At 46.7% G+C, this 23,836-nt stretch overlaps 1 protein-coding gene across 1 annotated transcript; it reads right to left on the reverse strand.

The window, feature by feature from the left end:
- Positions 1 to 375: 375 nt before the first annotated feature.
- LOC116359892 (palmitoleoyl-protein carboxylesterase notum1a-like) lies at positions 376 to 23,591 on the reverse strand. Its single transcript, XM_031813790.1, is given in 11 exon segments — positions 376 to 3,246; positions 3,609 to 3,656; positions 4,736 to 4,883; positions 5,036 to 5,133; positions 5,869 to 6,060; positions 9,399 to 9,501; positions 9,866 to 9,924; positions 10,014 to 10,074; positions 10,839 to 10,987; positions 22,907 to 23,172; positions 23,174 to 23,591. Coding segments are annotated over 11 exon segments (1,491 nt in total). The 5' UTR covers positions 23,234 to 23,591; the 3' UTR covers positions 376 to 2,939.
- Between the last annotated feature and the right edge of the window lie 245 nt (positions 23,592 to 23,836).

The following is a 23,836-nucleotide window of genomic DNA, read 5'->3' on the forward strand; positions in this document are numbered from 1 at the left end:
CTGATAAGATGTTGAGTTTCTACATTTGAACCATTTAGCAGACACTTAGCCAGAGCTATGTAAGTGCATTTAGAATAAGGTAGGTAGGGAAAGTAACATCTTCAAGATAGACGCCATCTCCACTATCAGTTTCTACCCTAATACATATGTGTGTGTACTGTGTGAGTCAAGGAGTCCACTATCAGTTTCTACCCTAATACATATGTGTGTGTACTGTGTGAGTCAAGGAGTCCACTATCAGTTTCTACCCTAATACATATGTGTGTGTACTGTGTGAGTCAAGGAGTCCACTATTGGTACTGTAGATTGAGGCAGAATGGTGAAGACATCAAAGAGACAAGAAAACGTTTCTTTTGAAATAATTGTAATGTGTCCTTTCTTTAAAGTCTGATACAAAGACTTGCAATCAACACAAAGAGAAAAAAAAACAGCAATATATTTACAATTTACAAAGAATCACTTCTCTGTGAATATAGCACTTATAAATATGATTTACATAACAAAATAAATATGTAAATTATCAATGTAGCTTGAGTTTTCTCTGTTAAAAAATATGTTACAGAACAAAATGACAATGAGTAATACCTTTCCTTCTCTGGCGTCTGCTGAAAGAGGACCTTTAAAACATAGTTTATACGACTTAACATTGAGCATTACAGTACATACAACATTATCATTATATTAAAAAGTCATTTTCTATTCAAAAATATAAAGAAAAGGAGTTACAATAGTGAACACTTAAAAGTAACCTATACACTCAGACAAAAATAATCCAGTATGTGATGTTCTTCTCCATTTGAATGGAAATTGCATTGATTCTACAGTTTGTTGTTCAACAAAGCCCATCTAATGTGTAGTTCACCTTCTGATGTGATGATATACTGCATGGAAACTGTCATGGCTGACTAAAAAGGAGTATAGCTGATGATTCTGTTGAGAGGTAAAGAGGACTACATAAATTGGCACTGTGGTATAACTATTAGTGGGCCTGTGTGAGTGACCTACAGAACCTGGATTCATGCGGTTTTTGTTTCATTTTCAGATACTTTGAGTGTTTGATTGAGCCTGCGTGGAGGAGTGCTAGCTGGGGAGGGTGAGTGGCTTGCACTTTTGGGACTATTCTATTGTTTCCATTGTGCCAGACATGCTAAATCAAGGCCCACCAGCACTGAGACCCATCTGAGCACCACAAATCAGGGAGAGCACCGTAGAACTCTAGACTGGCACGGTGTGGAAATGAGATCCTACTTTATGGTCAATCATAGAATCAGAATTCCTCTAGAATTCTGTTTCTGTGTTCAATAGCTTTAGGATCTGAACCATGTATACCCGTGTCAAGGTAAGGACTGTAGTTACCGGTATAATGGACTCTTCTCTACCACAACCATCTGAATCATCATTTCTTTAGTTGGAAGCCCCATGAGAAACCTTTGTTTGAACTTTCATGATGTTCCTCCAATTGCCAATAGGTGACACCCAATCACTACCTTTGGTGGTTGTGTCAAAGTTCTCAGTGGTCCTCATACAATTCCTGCGGTTTTCAAATTAACCTGAACGTGTATTGCTCATTATATAAAGGTTCATTCCGGTTTCGCAATCTCACTGGTCAATTCCGGGTTGCAGTCGTGATGTTATGCCTTTATGATACCGCATCAAGCCATAGAGTAACAAACTGTCAGCCAGCTGGTGATTTGTTTAATGTGTTGCCTAGCATCACATTAAGAACAGTCTGATGCTGTTGTTGTTACAGTGTGCTGTGGTGACGATCTGGGGTGAGAGCTGGGTTGCTGCATTCTTCCTTTCTCATCCTCCCTCTCTCTTTCCACTCTTTCCCCTCCACTGCTTTGGAGATGAGACGGGGGTAAATACTGACCCTGTTCAGGAGGGTGCAAGGGTTACAGAACGTTCAGATAGATATGTGTTGTGTAGATGTGATATCTGGCAAGTTCCTATTGGGAATCGTGTCTGATCTATTCGTTCCAGTTCTATCTGTAACATTCTGAACGTTTCACCTCACTGAATAATCCACAGTTGTTTCCATGTTATTGTTGCATCCCAAATGGCACCCTAGTGCCTGGTCAAAAGTAGTGCACTATATAGGGAATAGGGTGGCATTTGGGAAGCAGTCACTGCCTCCTTAGAGAAGGACTACTTGTCCAGTGCTTTCCACACCTTTAATGTGTGTATTCGCCTGTTCTTGACTTGAGGAGAAAATGCTATGGTAGAAGAGACCCACAGTTAGACAGACTTAAACATTGTGTTACTTCATATACTTTACATAGACTCCTTTAAAACACTTCCTTAAGTCATTGCTGCCTTTTTTAACAATGACACAATTAAAAACAACCGACACAGGATAAAAGTTAAGGTAAAAAATAAAATAAAAACAGAGCAAATAGCAACTAAACAATGAGCATCCTTAAAACTGGATTACATTCGTGATTATTCTTTTTCTTTTCCAACCAAAAGATCATTTAAGGAGAGTAGCAGAGAGGTGTGCCTTGTCTATGTGGAGTGTTTGCCCAAGTACTCCTAAAGTACTGGGTTGTGAGAGGCTCTGTCGGGTGGGTTGGGGGTCAGACTTTAGCCCTTAGGTGTGACTGAGGTTAGGGCTGAGGTGAACGGGATGGGGACAGGGAACATGGGGAGCAGAGCTGGAGGTATCAGATGTGGGGACCAGACTTGGTGTCGAATCCTACCTTGAGATCCACACAAAACTCAAGTCTTTTGCTTAAAAGGACACTTCAAGTTAAAAATAAGCTAAACCCCCCCCCTACCCCCCCAAAAGTGAACTATCCCTTTAAATCAAACATTGATGTCAACGTGAGACTAAAACAAGTATTTAAAAAAACACATTTTTTTCTGGGATCTCAAAGTTAGGATTTGGCCCCATAGCCCCCTGGTTTAGTCTACTGTACTAAGACTTTACTCCTGTCTCTTTAGCTCCCACTGCTCAGCATCCCCAGTAGCTTGCTGGGGTCCATGCCCTGCTGCTGGGCCATCTTCTGCACGTCAAAGCCCATGTGCATGAGGAACTGGATCACGTTCATCTCCTGGCCCGTGAACTGGTCCCGGATGGTGGGGCAGGTGGGGTTGCAGTGTGGCCAGGGGCAGCTGTCAATCAAATGGACGGGGCAGCCCTTGGGCGGGGCCTTGTTGTTCCGGCTGTTGTCTTGGAGACTGCGGTCCCAGCAGTGCAGGGCTCGGGGAAGGGAGGTGCCTTTGACCTGAACGTCGATCCAGTAACTGTAACAGACCAGCCACAAGAGGGCACTGTTAGATCACGGCGAGTCACAATAAACAGCTAGCTGACACAGAATTATCTCTCTCTAATTAGAATGGTGTTCAGTAGGTAAAAAGCAGTGAAAGGTGGAGGTACTATTTAGATTTGTCCAATAACAACACAGATTTCAATTTTTTGTTCCAAAATGTTTTTTGTATATGGTGTGCCCTACTGAACGCAACCCAGGTTTGAAGAAAGTTTAAAAACTAAATGTGTCCAATTACAACACAATTTTCAGTTTTCTGTTGTAAAGCCTTTATATACGATGTGCCCAACTGAATATGACCCAGGTGGAAGATGTAAGACAGAGAGATTGATTACTTACTTCCTTGTGATGACTTCATGTGAGAGGCAAGCTGGAGCAAACATGGCCCTGGAAATGTATGCAAATACATGAGACTTGTTGAACACAGTTGGCAGCATAACCTTGACACACTGTCTGTCTGTCAATCTTTTGCTGTAAGAGTTACTTTGAGTTTGTTGTAAGAGTTACTGTAAGTTTGCTGTATGAGTAACTGTACGTTTGCTGTATGAGTAACTGTACGTTTGCTGTATGAGTAACTGTACGTTTGCTGTATGAGTAACTGTACGTTTGCTGTATGAGTTACTGTAAGTTTGCTGTAAGAGTTACTGTAAGTTTGCTGTAAGAGTTACTGTAAGTTTGCTGTAAGAGTTACTGTAAGTTTGCTGTATGAGTAACTGTACGTTTGCTGTATGAGTTACTGTAAGTTTGCTGTATGAGTTACTGTAAGTTTGCTGTATGAGTTACTGTAAGTTTGCTGTAAGAGTTACTGTAAGTTTGCTGTAAGAGTTACTGTAAGTTTGCTGTAAGAGTTACTGTAAGTTTGCTGTAAGAGTTACTGTAAGTTTGCTGTAAGAGTTACTGTAAGTTTGCTGTAAGAGTTACTGTAAGTTTGCTGTAAGAGTTACTGTAAGTTTGCTGTATGAGTAACTGTACGTTTGCTGTAAGAGTTACTGTAAGTTTGCTGTAAGAGTTACTGTAAGTTTGCTGTATGAGTAACTGTACGTTTGCTGTATGAGTTACTGTAAGTTTGCTGTAAGAGTTACTGTAAGTTTGCTGTAAGAGTTACTGTAAGTTTGCTGTAAGAGTTACTGTAAGTTTGCTGTAAGAGTTACTGTAAGTTTGCTGTAAGAGTTACTGTAAGTTTGCTGTAAGAGTTACTGTAAGTTTGCTGTAAGAGTTACTGTAAGTTTGCTGTAAGAGTTACTGTAAGTTTGCTGTAAGAGTTACTGTAAGTTTGCTGTATGAGTAACTGTACGTTTGCTGTAAGAGTTACTGTAAGTTTGCTGTAAGAGTTACTGTAAGTTTGCTGTATGAGTTACTGTAAGTTTGCTGTAAGAGTTACTGTAAGTTTGCTGTAAGAGTTACTGTAAGTTTGCGAGTAACTGTAAGTTTGCTGTAAGAGATACTGTAAGTTTGCAGGTGCTTACGGGACATCTTTGAGCGTGTTCCTCAGCTCGATGCCTAGGTTCTGGATGTACCGCCACTGCCCCTCCTGGACGGGCTGACCGGTCAGATGGATGTTGTCCACGGTCAGCTGGGCCTCGTCAAACAACCACTGGACCACGAACACTGGACCTGTGTGGAGTGAAGTTGTAATGTATGCACAAGTGAACACACACACAAACGCATGCACAGGCTGTCCATAATGAACACACTGACACACAGAGATATACACAGATATCTGTGCAAATTCACAAATGAATTCATTAACCTTTGCTAGCACTCACTCTTTATGGAGGGGAACACTCTGTAGCCAAAGAAACAGTTCCACTCCTCCCCCAGGTGGACCTGTCTACACCTCTCTGGCACAACGCTGCCCCAGTACCTGGTGACAAGAGGTCAGAGGTCAACATCTTACAGTGTCAGTTCATATAGGACCTGAAGAATAGGCTACTAAGCCTGCGTCTACACAAGAAGCCCGATCAGATCAAATCTCTAAGGCTGTATTTACACAAGCATCCCAATCAGATCAGATCTCTAAGGCTGTGTTTACACAAACATCCTGATCAGATCAGATCTCTAAGGCTGCGTTTACACAAGCATCCCAATCAGATCAGATCTCTAAGGCTGTGTTTACACAAACATCCTGATCAGATCAGATCTCTAAGGCTGCGTTTACACAAGCATCCCAATCAGATCTCTAAGACTGCGTTTACACAAGCATCCCAATCAGATCAGATCTCTAAGGCTGTGTTTACACAAAATCCCAATCAGATCAGATCTTTTGCCAATTATTGAGCTGTCTGTAAATGCAGCCTTAGGCGAGGGGGTTCAATATGTTCAATCCATTTAACAATGATGCGACACAGTACAGTAGAACTAGGGCCTATAGCTTATCCTGGTCAGGCCACTGGGCCATGAGAAACACTCTGGCCCTAACCACTCAGAAAGCAGTTCAGAATAGGAGTGCTGATCTAGGATCAGTCCTCCCTAACCATATGATCTTATTGAATATGATCTAAAAGTCGGAAAACTGATCATATATCAGCACCCCTAATCTGAGATTTGAGATTGTGAATATGGTCCCAGAGACTGCTATAGTGGTGGAGTGCTCTCTTACTTGATGCCTCTCTTGATGGCCTCCGTGGGGGCACAGCTGATGGTGTCGTGACAGTCAGTAGATCGGTACTGCTTGTTGTCCAGGAACCAGCCCGAGTCAGCCAGACCTCTCACCTGGATCCCAGGGTGCCCCAGCCCCACCAGCAGCTCAGCCACAGGGTCCACGTTCAGCAGGACCCCCGTCCCCCCCGCACTGTGGGGTAGAGAAGAGGCACACCGATAACACACACACAGGCATAGATACACACACAGGCATGGATACACACACACATGCATAGATACACACAACCACACATGCATAGATACACACAACCACACAGGCATAGATACACACACAGGCATAGATACACACAACCACACAGACATAGATACCCACACAGGCATAGATACACACACAGGCATAGATACACACCCACACAGGCATAGATACACACCCACACAGGCATAGATACACACACCCACACCCACACAGGCATAGATACACACACAGGCATAGATACACACACACAGGCATAGATACACACACACACAGGCATAGATACACACACACACAGGCATAGATACACACAACCACACAGGCATAGATACACACACACACAGGCATAGATACACACAACCACACAGGCATAGATACACACAACCACACAGGCATAGATACACACACAGGCATAGATACACACAGGCATAGATACACACACACAGGCATAGATACACACACAGGCATAGATACACACACAGGCATAGATACACACACACACCCACACAGGCATAGATACACACACACACACAGGCATAGATACACACAACCACACACACACACACACAACACACACACACACACACACAGGCATAGATACACACACACACAGGCATAGATACACACACAGGCATAGATACACACACACACACCCACACAGGCATAGATACACACCCACACAGGCATAGATACACACCCACCCACACCCACACAGGCATAGATACACACACCCACACAGGCATAGATACACACACAGGCATAGATACACACACAGGCATAGATACACACACACACACACACAGGCATAGATACACACACACACAGGCATAGATACACACACCCACACAGGCATAGATACACACAACCACACAGGCATAGATACACCCACACAGGCATAGATACACACACACACACACACACACACACACACACACACCGGCATAGATACACACACACACACACACACCCACCCACACAGGCATAGATACACACACCCACCCACACAGGCATAGATAGATACACACACCCACCCACACAGGCATGCATAGATACACACACCCACCCACACAGGCATAGATACACACACCCACCCACACAGGCATAGATACACACACCCACCCACACATAGATACACACACACCCACAGGCATACACACACACCCACAGGCATAGACACACACCCACAGGCATAGACACACACACACACACACACACACACACAGGCATAGATACACACACAGGCATAGATACACACACACACACAGGCATAGATACACACACACACACAGGCATAGATACACACACACACACACACAGGCATAGATACACACACACAGGCATAGATACACAACCACACAGGCATAGATACACACAACCACACAGGCATAGATACACACAACCACACAGGCATAGATACACACAACCACACAGGCATAGATACACACACACACAGGCATAGATACACACACACACAGGCATAGATACACACACACAGGCATAGATACACACACACACAGGCATAGATACACACACACACAGGCATAGATACACACAACCACACAGGCATAGATACACACAACCACACAGGCATAGATACACACAACCACACAGGCATAGATACACACAACCACACAGGCATAGATACACACACACACACAGGCATAGATACACACACACACACACACACACACAGGCATAGATACACACACACACACACACACAGGCATAGATACACAGGCATAGATACACACACACACACAGGCATAGATACACACAACCACACAGGCATAGATACACACCCACACAGGCATAGATACACACACACACAGGCATAGATACACACACACACAGGCATAGATACACACACACACAGGCATAGATACACACAACCACACAGGCATAGATACACACACACACAGGCATAGATACACACCACACACAGGCATAGATACACACACACAGGCATAGATACACACACACAGGCATAGATACACACACACACACACACACACAGGCATAGATACACACACACACAGGCATAGATACACACACACACACAGGCATAGATACACACACACAGGCATAGATACACACACACACACACACACAGGCATAGATACCCACACAGGCATAGATACACACACACAGGCATAGATACACACACACAGGCATAGATACACACACAGGCATAGATACACACACAGGCATAGATACACACACACACACAGGCATAGATACACACAACCACACAGGCATAGATACACACAACCACACAGGCATAGATACACACAACCACACAGGCATAGATACACACAACCACACAGGCATAGATACACACAACCACACAGGCATAGATACACACAACCACACAGGCATAGATACACACAACCACACAGGCATAGATACACACAACCACACAGACATAGATACACACAACCACACAGGCATAGATACACACAACCACACAGGCATAGATACACACACACACACAGGCATAGATACACACACACACACAGGCATAGATACACACACACACACAGGCATAGATACACACACACACATAGATACACACACACACAGGCATAGATACACACAACCACACAGACATAGATACCCACACAGACATAGATACCCACACAGGCATAGATACCCACACAGGCATAGATACACACACACAGGCATAGATACACACACACAGGCATAGATACACACACAGGCATAGATACACACACACACCCACACAGGCATAGCTACACACACACACACACACAGGCATAGATACACACAACCACACAGGCATAGATACACACAACCACACAGGCATAGATACACACAACCACACAGGCATAGATACACACCCACACCCACACAGGCATAGATACACACACCCACACAGGCATAGATACACACACACACACAGGCATAGATACACACAACCACACAGACATAGATACACCCACACAGGCATAGATACACCCACACAGGCATAGATACACACACACACACACCGGCATAGATACACACACACACACACACCGGCATAGATACACACACACACCCACACAGGCATAGATAGATACACACAACCACACAGGCATAGATACAGGCATAGATACACACACACACAGGCATAGATACACATACACACACAGGTACAAACAGACACACACACTCACTTACTATAATCTCTAGTGACACATAGTTCCAGTTCATTAAACATATTTACATTACGTTAACACACAGACACACCCACACCAACATGTGGCCCCACCCACCTGCTGCCAGCCAGTAGTAGAACCTTGGCGTTGTCAAGCCCCTTGGTCAGCAGATCCTTCACCACCTCCTGAATGATCAGAGACCCCATGAAGGCGTAGCCACCTGCACACAGACGGCACGCAGACAGACAGTCAGTCACCAACACAATACAATGAGTGCAGAGTGACCAACACAATGCACACAACATACCTACCTATCCTATGTCTATCATGGATGACTCAATGAAATAACCAATTTCCCTCTAGGAAAATATGTTTTAAGTTAATTGATTGATTGAATGATTTATTAATTTCTTGGTTGGTTGGCTGATCGGTTGCTTGTTTTATTGGTTGCTTGGTTGATTGATTTGTTGGTTGATTGGTTGATTGATTGGTTGATTGTTTGATTGATGTATTGGCTGATTGGTTGATTGACCTCCATTAGAAAATGCAAACACACATTAGTATGGCTAATAGTGATGTCTTACTGTGGTCCGTCTTGGCTGAGGCACCACTCCACACATCACTAGAGCAGTAGGGGATGAACCTGGAGAGGAAACACAACATCCGTGTCAGGTCTTCTTACACCTTTATAAAGATCAACTGGACACAGACACACCAAATCCTGGAACTTACACCATGTTGGCGTTCCACCAGTGAGGGTTTTCCTCTGGGAGTGGAGACAGAATCCCTGTGCCTACAGAGAGGAACGACACAGCAATAGAGAACAGATTACATTAACCATCATGCAACTCCCAGAAACATCACCATCTTCCTCATAATCACTGCATGAATGATGGTCCTGACAGCACATTGAGAGAGAGGCACTTCCCCTCTCACGACTGATTCAATATTTTATTCATCAAATCTTTTTTTGTTTTAAAAATGTTTAATTTGAAAATATATCACATTACACGTTTAGTAATGACAAAATGCATTTTAAACTTCACGCACAGTAACACTTTTGTATGGCTTAATACCATTTTTTTTATTGATAGGAGTGGGGAACAAGGTCCTTGTGCATTGAGAAGCACACCAAAGACGACATTAACGATACGTAATAACATAAAGACGACATTAACGATACGTAATAACATAAAGACGACATTAACGATACGTAATAACATAAAGATGACATTAACGATACGTAATAACATAAAGACGACATTAACGATACGTAATAACATAAAGACGACATTAACGATACGTAATAACATAAAGACGACATTAACGATACGTAATAACATAAAGACGACATTAACGATACGTAATAACATAAAGACGACATTAACGATACGTAATAACATAAAGATGACATTACCGATACGCAATAACAGAAAGTTCAGTTCAGGACAGTTCAGGACAAGGCTTCATTTGTGTCTTAGAGTAGTAGTGGTGGGGGGTTGGTGAACGGTAACAGCCAGACAGACACAGGCGGGTAATGTAGGCAGAGATTCTGACCTGTTTTGGTTTGAGGCCACTTGGACGAGCTCATCAGTCTCCTCATGGTGTCGTATCGGCTGTCACAGTTCTCTTTGTTGAAGCAGTACCAGCCGCCCTCCAAGAATATCAACCACCGTCTGCTTCCTCTGGACTCTTTCATGTAGTACCTAGAACGGAAAGAAAAACATTATATTTTATAAACACAAACTCACAAACCATGAACAAGAATCATGTATCCTCACATGAAACACTCAAGTTGCCCTCACCGTCTCCTGGCATCAGTGACTGTGCCAAACTGAATAAAACCTGACCTCATGTACATATTATGTAAACAAAGAATACAAAACATGTTGTTATTTTGAAGACCTTTATCTCTGTTAACAAAAATAAGCTAAAACTACTTCCCCCAGATTTGAACTCACCTAAACAATGTTTGAGTGCTGGTTACACAGAGCCATGGTGTGGACGTGGACACACACACAATCCTACCATGTGATAAAACAAAAGATAGGCGCTCATCCAGGTTCCTCCACCCTCAGTATTGAGAAAGAGAAGACTAGTGTGCTTCCCAAATGGAGCCCTATTCCCTTTATAATGCACTACTTTTGGCCTGTCAGAGGCCTGTGGTCCACTATATAGGAAATTAGATGACATTTTGGAAGCACCCTAGGTGTTACCAGTGCCCTAAAGGCCTGTGGCTGGCAACAGTGATACGGAAGTGCAGTACCATCATATTCCCTGCTACTACTCTGCTGAAGTCACCGTTCTTTAACAGTGGTCTCATACATAGGCCCTCCATCTCAGGCTGGATAAAATCTCCACTACCCTCAGTGCCGGCCGTGCAGAAATGAAAAACAGAGAGGAGATGACGTGCTGCCTGCAGCCTGCAGCAGCCAGGGATGAAAACCATGGTGAGGTCTGTGCAAACACACACACACATCTCTGTTGCCCAGGACCCATATTCACTACATCCACCCAGAGGAATGCTCCCTTTGATGCGTCACAGAAAGTCAGAGCCTACAACACTATTCTACAGTGGATTATACAGCACGACCTGAACCACCATCTGAACAGAGATCAAACACAGAGATCAATGTCTGAACCAAAACAATTAAAACAACTAACACCCTTGTCTTTCTTGGTACTGACACTCACACTGTCTCTTCTCACTAGCACTGATTCTGCTGATAGCTGCTTTATTGAGGAAAAGTAGTTCTTATTATTACTGTGATAGGAGGTTGTCTCACCATCTTAAGATGAATGAACTTACTGTAAGTCGCTCTGCATAAGAGCGTCTGCTAAATGACTGAAGTGTGAAGGTAGCTGAAATGTAAATGCGGCTGAAATGTAAATGCGGCTGAAATGTAAATGTGGATCTGAACCTGATCAAAACTGGGTCCGATGTTTTCGTTTCAGGTCGTCCTTTTCAGCACAGGTCCAGCAACTACGGTGGGCAGTTAGTTACTGCTTGGTTTGGCTGAACTTAGCTCAGTAGTGTAGGAAATATTCACTCTGAAGAGTTTTTCAATCTGGATGCATGAGTCATTCACTTTAGGAGATCTGTTCATCCTCTGACCACAAGAGGGCAATGCTATAATTAATCCCCATAGTCTCACAACCGTGAAGTGCAGAATCATCAATTCACTGCAATTGTCTACAGTCTACAGTTCTGTCAAGGCATTTTAATACAATGCAACAGCATGCTAACAGATACCCATGGACTTCCAGTCATAGTGCTAATGTTAGTTAGCCTTGGTGTGCAAATCTACCTCTTAACTTCCTTCATACTGGAAACAGACAAACAATTGTTCATCTGACTCTGGAGAAGTAGATACAAGCTCTCATTGCCAAAATCCCAAATTATCCCTTTAACTTTCTGTCACCCAACAACATTTCTACCATTTCACAGGATCAGACTAGCAGACACTACAAAAGACCATTAGAAGCAGACATGATTCTCACAATGTTTCTGAGATGGCTAGGCTTTAGCTCAGAGGGCTAACACAGACTTGTAGCACCCAGGAAGCCTGGATTCAAACCCAGTCGGCCATACAAGCAGGCATGATGCTATTATATTCCCTATTTGCTTCTGTGATGTTCAGAGACTGTTATTTCAGCAACAGACATGTTAGCCTGCTGAGCTAAAGCCTAGCTTCTAAAGGAGCTTTGTCAGGCAGCTAGAGGGAACAGCGGTATCTGAACGCTACTCTTTACCGACGACGATGCGGCTGCAGCTGAGACAGACGGCTTCTCGGACCGGAAACTCTGGCGGCTGCCAGGCATATCTCATCATTGGGGCTCCCGAGTGGCACGGCGGTCTAAGGCACTGCATCTCAGGGCTGGAGGCGTCACTACAGACCCTGGTTTGATTCCAGGCTGTATCACAACCGGCCGTGATTGGGAGTCCCATAGGGCGGCACACAATTGGCCCAGCATCGTCCGGGATAGGGTTTGGTTGGGGTAGGCCCAGCATCGTCCGGGTTAGGGTTTGGTTGGGGTAGGCCCATCATCGTCCGGGTTAGGGTTTGGTTGGGGTAGGCCCAGCATCGTCCGGGTTAGGGTTTGGCTGGGGTAGGCCCAGCATCGTCCGGGTTAGGGTTTGGTTGGGGTAGGCCCAGCATCGTCCGGGTTAGGGTTTGGCTGGGGTAGGCCCAGCATCGTCCGGGTTAGGGTTTGGCTGGGGTAGGCCCAGCATCGTCCGGGTTAGGGTTTGGCTGGGGTAGGCCCAGCATCGTCCGGGTTAGGGTTTGGCTGGGGTAGGCCCAGCATCGTCCGGGTTAGGGTTTGGTTGGGGTAGGCCCAGCATCGTCCGGGTTAGGGTTTGGCTGGGGTAGGCCCAGCATCGTCCGGGTTAGGGTTTGGCTGGGGTAGGCCCAGCATCGTCCGGGTTAGGGTTTGGCTGGGGTAGGCCGTCATTGTAAATAAGAATTTCTTCTTAACTTTGCCTAGTTAAATCACATACAAATAACAAATAAAATCACAGGGAGGACTGCCAGAGCAGGCTGAGTGGTGTGGTGTTGAGCAGGCTGAGTGGTGTGGTGTTGAGCAGGCTGAGTGGTGTGGTGTTGAGCAGGCTGAGTGGTGTGGTGTTGAGCAGGCTGAGTGGTGTGGTGTTGAGCAGGCTGAGTGGTGTGGTGTTGAGCAGGCTGAGTGGTGTGGTGTTGAGCAGGCTGAGTGGTGTGGTGTTGAGCAGGCTAAGTGGTGTGGTGTTTGCCAAGACACTGACTCACACTCTCGTCCTCAGGGATAATCTTTCATGACATGTTCAACTCATGACATAATAAACTAAGATAAAGCTTAGAATACCCAATTTTACGCTACATTTTGAGGGTACCAGTAGCATGGAGCAGACCACACTAGCACTGCAACATCTATGGAGGTGACCAGTAGCACGGGGCAGACCACACTATCACTGCAACATCTATGGAGGTTACCAGTAGCACGGGGCAGACCACACTATCACTGCAACATCTATGGAGGTGACCAGTAGTACGGGGCAGACCACACTATCACTGCAACATCTATGGAGGTTACCAGTAGCACGGGGCAGACCACACTATCACTGCACCATCTATGGAGGTGACCAGTAGTACGGGGCAGACCACACTATCACTGCAACATCTATGGAGGTTACCAGTAGCATGGGGCAGACCACACTATCACTGCACCATCTATGGAGGTGACCAGTAGTACGGGGCAGACCACACTATCACTGCAACATCTATGGAGGTTACCAGTAGCACGGGGCAGACCACACTATCACTGCAACATCTATGGAGGTTACCAGTAGCACGAGGCAGACCACACTATCACTGCAACATCTATGGAGGTGACCAGTAGTACGTTGCACTGTAACATCTACCAGGGCAGACACACCACTAACTAACATCTACCAGGACAGACACACCACTAACTAACATCTACCAGGACAGACACACCACTAACTAACATCTACCAGGGCAGAAACTAACTAACTACCATCTACCAGAACAGATACACCACTAACTACCATCTACCAGGACAGACACACCACTAACTACCATCTACCAGGACAGACACACCACTAACTACCATCTACCAGGACAGACACACCACTAACTAACATCTACCAGGACAGAAACACCACTAACTACCATCTACCAGGACAGAAACACCACTAACTACCATCTACCAGGACAGACACACCACTAACTAACATCTACCAGGACAGACACACCACTAACTAACATCTACCAGGACAGAAAGACCACTAACTAACATCTACCAGGGAAGACACACCACTAACTAACATCTACCAGGACAGAAACACCACTAACTAACATCTACCAGGACAGAAACACCACTAACTAACATCTACCAGGACAGAAACACCACTAACTAACATCTACCAGGGCAGACACACCACTAACTACCATATACCAGGACAGACACACCACTAACTACCATCTACCAGGACAGACACACCACTAACTACCATCTACCAGGACAGAAACACCACTAACTACCATCTACCAGGACAGACACACCACTAACTACCATCTACCAGGACAGACACACCACTAACTATCATCTACCAGGGCAGACACACCACTAACTACCATCTACCAGGGCAGACACACCACTAACTACCATCTACCAGGACAGACACACCACTAACTACCATCTACCAGGACAGACACACCACTAACTAACATCTACCAGGACAGACACACCACTAACTAACATCTACCAGGACAGACACACCACTAACTACCATCTACCAGGACAGCCACACCACTAACTACCATCTACCAGGACAGCCACACCACTCCATCACTAGAACAGCCACACCACTCCATCACTAGAACAGCCACACCACTAACTACCATCTACCAGGACAGCCACACCACTCCATCACTAGAACAGCCACACCACTCCATCACTAGAACAGCCACACCACTCCATCACTAGAACAGCCACACCACTCCATCACTAGAACAGCCACACCACTCCATCACTAGAACAGCCACACCACTCCATCACTAGAACAGCCACACCACTCCATCACTAGAACAGCCACACCACTCCATCACTAGAACAGCCACACCACTCCATCACTACTACAGCCACACCACTCCATCACTAGAACAGCCACACCACTCCATCACTAGAACAGCCACACCACTCCATCACTAGAACAGCCACACCACTCCATCACTAGAACAGCCACACCACTCCATCACTAGAACAGCCACACCACTCCATCACTAGAACAGCCACACCACTCCATCACTAGAACAGCCACACCACTCCATCACTAGAACAGCCACACCACTCCATCACTAGAACAGCCACACCACTCCATCACTAGAACAGCCACACCACTCCATCACTAGAACAGCCACACCACTCCATCACTAGAACAGCCACACCACTCCATCACTAGAACAGCCACACCACTCCATCACTAGAACAGCCACACCACTCCATCACTAGAACAGCCCACACCACTCCATCACTAGAACAGCCACACCACTCCATCACTAGAACAGCCACACCACTCCATCACTAGAAGTCTCTTTATTATGTTGGAGAAAAGATTTCCTGAGGCTCTAGAGATGTATCACAATAACTATAAACTACAGATGTATCACTATACAACACAGGAGGTTGGTGGCACCTTAATTGGGAAGGACGGACTCATGGTAATGGCTGGAACAGAATTAGTGGAATAGTATCAAATACATCAAACACATGGTTTCCATGGGTTTGATGCCATTCCATTTGCTCCGTTCCTGCAATTATTATGAGCTGTCCTCCCCTCAGCAGCCTCCACTGCTACACAACAACCTAAACTATCACTGTAACTATAAACGACAGATCTATCACTATACAGCTACCTAAACTATCACTATAAACTAGGGAGGGACAGAGTAAACCAGGGAGGGACAGAGTAAACCAGGGAGGGACAGAGTAAACCAGGGAGGGACAGAGGGAACCAAGGAAGAGCAGGGTGAACCAGGGGAGACAGGGTGAACCAGGGGAGACAGGGTGAACCAGGAAGGGACAGAGGGAACCAGGGAGGGACAGGGTGAGCCAGGGATGGGAAAGGTGAACCAGGGAGGGGAAAGGGTGAGCCAGCGATGGGACAGGGTGAACCAGGGAGGGGCAGGGTGAACCAGGGAGGGACAAGTTGAACCAGGGGAGACAAGGTGAACCAGGAAGGGACAGAGGGAACCAGGGAGGGACAGAGGGAACCAGGGAGGAGCAGGGTGAACCAGGAAGGGACAGAGGGAACCAGGGATGGACAGAGTGAACCAGGGAGGGACAGAGGGAACAAGGGAGGGGAAGGGTGAACCAGGGATGGGAAAGGTGTACCAGGGTGGGACAGAGGGAACAAGGGAGGGACAGAGGGAACCAGGGAGGGACAGAGGGAACCAGGGAGGGACAGAGGGAACCAGGGAGGGACAGGGTGAACCAGGCATGGACAGAGGGAACCAGGCATGGACAGAGGGAACCAGGGAGGGACAGAGGGAACCAGGGAGGGACAGAGGGAACCAGGGAGGGAAAGGGTGAACCAGGGAGGGACAGAGGGAACAAGGGAGGGACAGAGGGAACAAGGGAGGGACAGAGGGAACAAGGGAGGGACAGAGGGAACCAGGGAGGGACAGAGGGAACCAGGGAGGGACAGAGGGAACCAGGGAGGGACAGAGGGAACAAGGGAGGGACAGAGGGAACCAGGGAGGGACAGAGGGAACAAGGGAGGGACAGAGTGAACAAGGGAGGGACAGAGTGAACAAGGGAGGGCCAGAGTGAACAAGGGAGGGTCAGAGTGAACAAGGGAGGGACAGAGTGGACCAGGGAGGGACAGGGTGAACCAGGGAGGGACAGAGTGAACAAGGGAGGGACAGAGTGAACAAGGGAGGGTCAGAGTGAACAAGGGAGGGACAGAGTGGACCAGGGAGGGACAGGGTGAACCAGGGAGGGACAGAGGGGACAAGGGAGGGACAGAGTGAACCAGGGAGGGACAGAGTGAACCAGGGAGGGACAGAGGGAACAAGGGAGGGGAAGGGTGAACCAGGGATGGGAAAGGTGTACCAGGGTGGGACAGAGGGAACCAGGGAGGGACAGAGGGAACCAGGGAGGGACAGAGGGAACAAGGGAGGGTCAGGGTGAACCAGGCAGGGACAGAGGGAACCAGGGATGGACAGAGGGAACCAGGGATGGACAGAGGGAACCAGGGAGGGACAGAGTGAACAAGGGAGGGACAGAGGGAACAAGGGAGGGACAGAGGGAACAAGGGAGGGACAGAGGGAACAAGGGAGGGACAGAGGGAACAAGGGAGGGACAGAGGGAACAAGGGAGGGACAGAGGGAACCAGGGAGGGACAGAGGGAACCAGGGAGGGACAGAGGGAACCAGGGAGGGACAGAACAGAGGGAACCAGGGAGGGACAGAGGGAACCAGGGAGGGACAGAGGGAACCAGGGAGGGGCAGAGGGAACCTGGGAGGGACAGAGGGAACCAGGGAGGGACAGAGGGAACAAGGGAGGGACAGAGTGAACAAGGGAGGGACAGAGTGAACAAGGGAGGGTCAGAGTGAACAAGGGAGGGACAGAGTGAACAAGGGAGGGACAGAGTGAACAAGGGAGGGACAGGGTGAACCAGGGAGGGACAGAGTGAACAAGGGAGGGACAGAGTGAACAAGGGAGGGACAGAGTGAACAAGGGAGGTACAGGGTGAACCAGGGAGGGACAGAGGGAACAAGGGAGGGAGGGGGGGAAGGAGGGAGGGAGGGACATAGGGAACAAGGGAGGGACATAGGGAACAAGGGAGGGACAGGGTGAACCAGGGAGGGACAGAGGGAACCAGGGAGGGACAGAGGGAACAAGGGAGGGGAAGAGGGAACAAGGGAGGGGAAGAGGGAACAAGGGAGGGGAAGAGGGAACAAGGGAGGGGAAGAGGGAACCAGGGAGGGACAGAGGGAACCAGGGAGGGACAGAGGGAACCAGGGAGGGACAGAGGGAACCAGGGAGGGGCAGGGTGAGCCAGGGAGGGGCCGAGTGAACCAGGGAGGGGCAGGGTGAACCAGGGAGGGGCAGGGTGAACCAGGGAACGGTAGGGTGAACCAGGGAGGGGAAAAGTGAACCAGAGAGGGGCAGGGTGAACCAGGGAGGGACAGGGTGAACCAGGGAGGGACAGGGTGAACCAGGGAACGGTAGGGTGAACCAGGGAGGGGAAAAGTGAACCAGAGAGGGGCAGGGTGAACCAGAGAGGGACAGGGTGAACCAGGGAGGGGCAGGGTGAACCAGGGAGGGGAAAAGTGAACCAGAGAGGGGCAGGGTGAACCAGGGAGGGACAGGGTGAACCAGGGAGGGACAGGGTGAACCAGGGAGGGACAGGGTGAACCAGGGAGGGACAGGGTGAACCAGGGAACGGTAGGGTGAACCAGGGAACGGTAAAGTGAACCAGAGAGGGGCAGGGTGAACCAGGGAGGGACAGGGTGAACCAGGGAGGGACAGGGTGAACCAGAGAGGGACAGGGTGAACCAGAGAGGGACAGGGTGAACCAGAGAGGGACAGGGTGAACCAGAGAGGGACAGGGTGAACCAGAGAGGGACAGGGTGAACCAGAGAGGGGACAGGGTGAACCAGAGAGGGACAGGGTGAACCAGGGAGGGACAGGGTGAACCAGGGAGGGACAGGGTGAACCAGGGAGGGACAGGGTGAACCAGGGAGGGACAGGGTGAACCAGGGAGGGACAGGGTGAACCAGGGAGGGACAGGGTGAACCAGGGAGGGACAGGGTGAACCAGGGAGGGACAAGGTGAACCAGGGAGGGACAAGGTGAACCAGGGAGGGACAGGAACTGGCTGGGAGGAATTAGTGTTAGAATATGGTTATTTATAGACACAAAGGTGACTATTACAGAGACGACATCTGCCAACCTCTGGCCTGCTGGCCAGATCTAAAAGCCTCTGTGTCCTCACTCACACTGCGATCCTAAAGAGCTAAGAGCTTTAAGGGCTGGATGGGCCACTCTCTATGTGCCTGTCCCAAATGGAACCCTGTTCCCTATGTGGTGCACTACTGTTGACGAGGGGCCATTGGGAATAGGGGACATATATGGAATAGGATGCCATTTGGGATGGAGGATATGAGACACTCAGGTTGAATTATTTCGATGTATTTATACAGGATGCTAAATCCAGTGAGAGACATCTACATCTCCATCCCAGTCACACACTGGTATTAAAGAACCGTGTATAAACACTGTACTGTAGCCTACTGCCCAGCGATATGTCTAAGTCATAACACATTTCATGTGTTTTGTCTGTTGGGTATAAGCACAACAATCTGATATTACGAGACATACTGTACTAGACATGCAGACTTGCATCATGCTAGTGATCCATAGCAGTGTATTACACTCTGACCTTATTACATGGATCCCTCATCATTGCAGTGGGTTAGAATAGCATTCACCTCCCAATAGAGCATCTACAGGCATGCTCGCTATAAAACAAATATAGGTGATAGGGATTAGAAAGTAGGGTATGGAACATCGAGAGTACAGGGATTAGAAAGTAGGGTATAGAACATCGAGAGTATGGGAATAGAATGTAGGGTATGGAACATCGAGAGTACATGGATTAGAATGTAGGGTATGGAACATCGAGGAGTACAGGGATTAGAATGTAGGGTATGGAACATTGAGAGTACAGGGATTAGAATGTAGGGTATGGAACATTGAGAGTACGGGGATTAGAATGTAGGGTATGGAACATTGAGAGTACAGGGATTAGAATGTAGGGGTATGGAACATTGAGAGTACAGGGATTAGAATGTAGGGTATGGAACATTGAGAGTACAGGGATTAGAATGTAGGGTATGGAACATTGAGAGTATGGGGATTAGAATGTAGGGTATGGAACATTGAGAGTATGGGGATTAGAATGTAGGGTATGGAACATTGAGAGTACGGGGATTACAAAGTAGGGTATGGAACATTGAGAGTATGGGGATTAGAATGTAGGGTTATGGAACATTGGAGAGTACGGGGATTACAAAGTAGGGTATGGAACATCGAGAGCATGGGGATTAGAATGTAGGGTATTGGAACATCGGGAATACCGGGATTAGAAATTAGGGTTATGGCACATTGACAGTAAAAAACAAACATATATAGTATTCAATAGATACTGTATGTATTAGCCTTTCAATGACTTGATGTATACTACACTATACCATATTAACCATATGACTAGATGTATACTATACCATATTAACCAATTACACTGGATCTGTCTGGCAAAAAAAAATATTTGCCTTTGTACATGTGGATAGTATATTATACTTCACAAGCCACACAATCCAACATAAAAGCAGTTAGTTCCCCTGCTTATCCTCATTAATGGAAAACAAACGAGAGAGAGCGAGAGAGACAGAGCGAGAGAGACACAGAGAGAGACAGAGAGAGGAGAGACACAGAGAGACACAGAGGAGAGAGACACAAGAGAGAGAGAGACACAGAGAGAGAGAGAGACACAGAGAGAGAGAGAGACACAGAGAGAGAGAAGAGAGACACAGAGAGAGAGAGAGAGAGACACAGAGAGAGAGACACAGAGAGAGAGACACAGAGAGAGAGAGAGAGAGACACAGAGAGAGAGAGAGAGACACAGAGAGAGAGAGAAGAGAGACACAGAGAGAGAGAGAGAGAGACACAGAGAGAGAGAGAGAGAGACACAGAGAGAGAGAGAGAGAGACACAGAGAGAGAGATGAGAGAGACACAGAGAGAGAGAGAGAGAGACACAGAGAGAGAGCGAGAGAGACACAGAGAGAGAGAGAGAGAGACACAGAGAGAGAGAGAGAGAGACACAGAGAGAGAGGAGAGAGACACGAGAGAGAGAGAGAGAGACACAAGAGAGAGAGAGAGAGAGAGAGACATCAGAGAGGGAGGAGAACATCATGAGAGAGAGAAGAGAGACACAGAGAGAGGAGAGAGAGACACAGAGAGAGAGAGAGAGAGACACTAGAGAGAGAGAGAGAGAGACAGAGAGAGGAGAGAGAGAGACCAGAAGGAAGAGAGAGAGAGAACAGCAGAGCGAAGAGAGAGAGAGACACAGAGAGAAGAAGAGACACAGAGCAGAGAGAGAGAGCAACACAGAGAGAGAGAGAACAACAGAGAGGAGAGAGAGACAGGAGAGAGCAGAAGAGACACATGAAGGAGAGAGAGGAGACACAGGAGGAGAGAAGAGGACACAGGAGAGGAGAGAGAGAACGACAGAGAGAGAGAGACACAGAGAGAGAGAGACACAGAGAGAGAGACACAGAGAGAGAGACACAGAGAGAATATATATTTTAGAATTATATTTTAGAAATGCTACCATACTGAGGCTAATGAGCAACACATTGGCTGTGCTTATCTATGCAGAAAATAGGTGTCAATCTCACAACCATATTATTGGTGACAGTTTATAAATATTAGCCTATATTCCTTCATGGGTAAATGTATATGTAATTCTGACATTGGTTTGGATGAACATAAAAACAATATAAAGATCAATATAATATTTTCCATTAAAATTGGGATTGAATTTATATGAATAGGTATGTTTTCCAATATTATCTTCATTTAAAAAATACAATGTACATAAAAAAATCTCTATACACAAACATTTTGGCGCGTCGCGCACACGTAAAAATAGTGGACAAATTCGAATTGCATTGCTTGTAGAAGGATCCCAAATGTGGAAAATATATCAATCTTGATCACTTCTGCATCATGAGATTAAGATGCCCACAGGAATCAAGCACTATGCTCATTATGCACGTGCCAGGCCAGGCCGCAAATATTCGCTGAAAAGCTGCCATGACGCACAGCAGCTGTATTGGACATCTGTATAACACACGTTTTCATGTTCCTTTTTGTGATCCTATAATCTAAAGTAGATATCTCAATCACAAAAAAAACTATACTTAAACTTTAAGGATAAGCAAAATCCAATGGGCAATCATGTTTGGACTGTGCTTTCAACATGCTATATTTCTGGAAACCTCGACTGTACGAAAGAAAAAAGTCACGGATCAGATGAGAAGAGAATACAATACCCTGCTGGAGTTCCATCGTTGCACGTGACTGAAGTATTTTCCAAAAAGTGCAGCTTCATATCATAGTCGAGCTTCTGCGCCGAACACGGGTACAGGGACTGCGCCAGGTTCTTCACCTGCGTCATGAAGTTGTCCATGTTCTCTTCGACGGCGGTGAAATCCAAAGGGAAACTCTCCGTTGTGTCACCCCGGTCCCGGTATGTGGGAGAAGGCGGTGTCCGTCGTGGTTGCGGGTTGCGACCACCTCGGAATCTTCTTGCGGCAAAAAACTCCGGACTGCATAAACACCAGCAGCAAAAGCCAGGAAATCAATCTCATTGCCGTCATCTTTTCCGCGAGCCACCTGCAGTTTAGGTCTTCCTTTGATGGTTTCCGAGTTTAAGGTTTTCCTTCGGAAGAATTCTTGCTGTTTGGAGATTGGATTGGAAAAAGAAGCAGAGAATTACGCACGGTTCGAACTGTTGCACTGCTATCCGACCTAGGCTAACTGTTTTGTATCAGATGATCAAGGAAAATACTTCTTAAATGCATTTATTAAAAACAATTCAGTTGCTTCTATGGGTCGATGTGAACAATGTCTGAAATAGAAGCAATTAGTTTCCTAGATGATCTTAATCGAAGCCGTAAAACTGTTCTGCTCTCAAACCACTACCGCACTGTCACTGCTATTGAACCAAGTTTAGGGTTTGAGTTAAATGACCATACTCATCACATGCTCTGGAATTTTATTCAAACTTTCCCCCCTTCTCTCACCCGTCATCCAATCAGAGAGGAGGGCAGGACTCTGGGCTGGGCATGATCAAGCGTAGCAGACTTCCCCCCTTTTAATTTATTGAGGGGGAAAAAATGTCCGTGCTTTGGCTCTTTTGATCCGCGATGTTTCATTTGATGTGGTGTTTTTTTATTGACTTTGAAATGCCTGCTTCCCAT

The sequence above is a fragment of the Oncorhynchus kisutch genome, unplaced genomic scaffold (assembly GCF_002021735.2).
Source record: "Oncorhynchus kisutch isolate 150728-3 unplaced genomic scaffold, Okis_V2 Okis06b-Okis10b_hom, whole genome shotgun sequence".
Classification (NCBI taxonomy): Eukaryota; Metazoa; Chordata; class Actinopteri; order Salmoniformes; family Salmonidae; genus Oncorhynchus; species Oncorhynchus kisutch.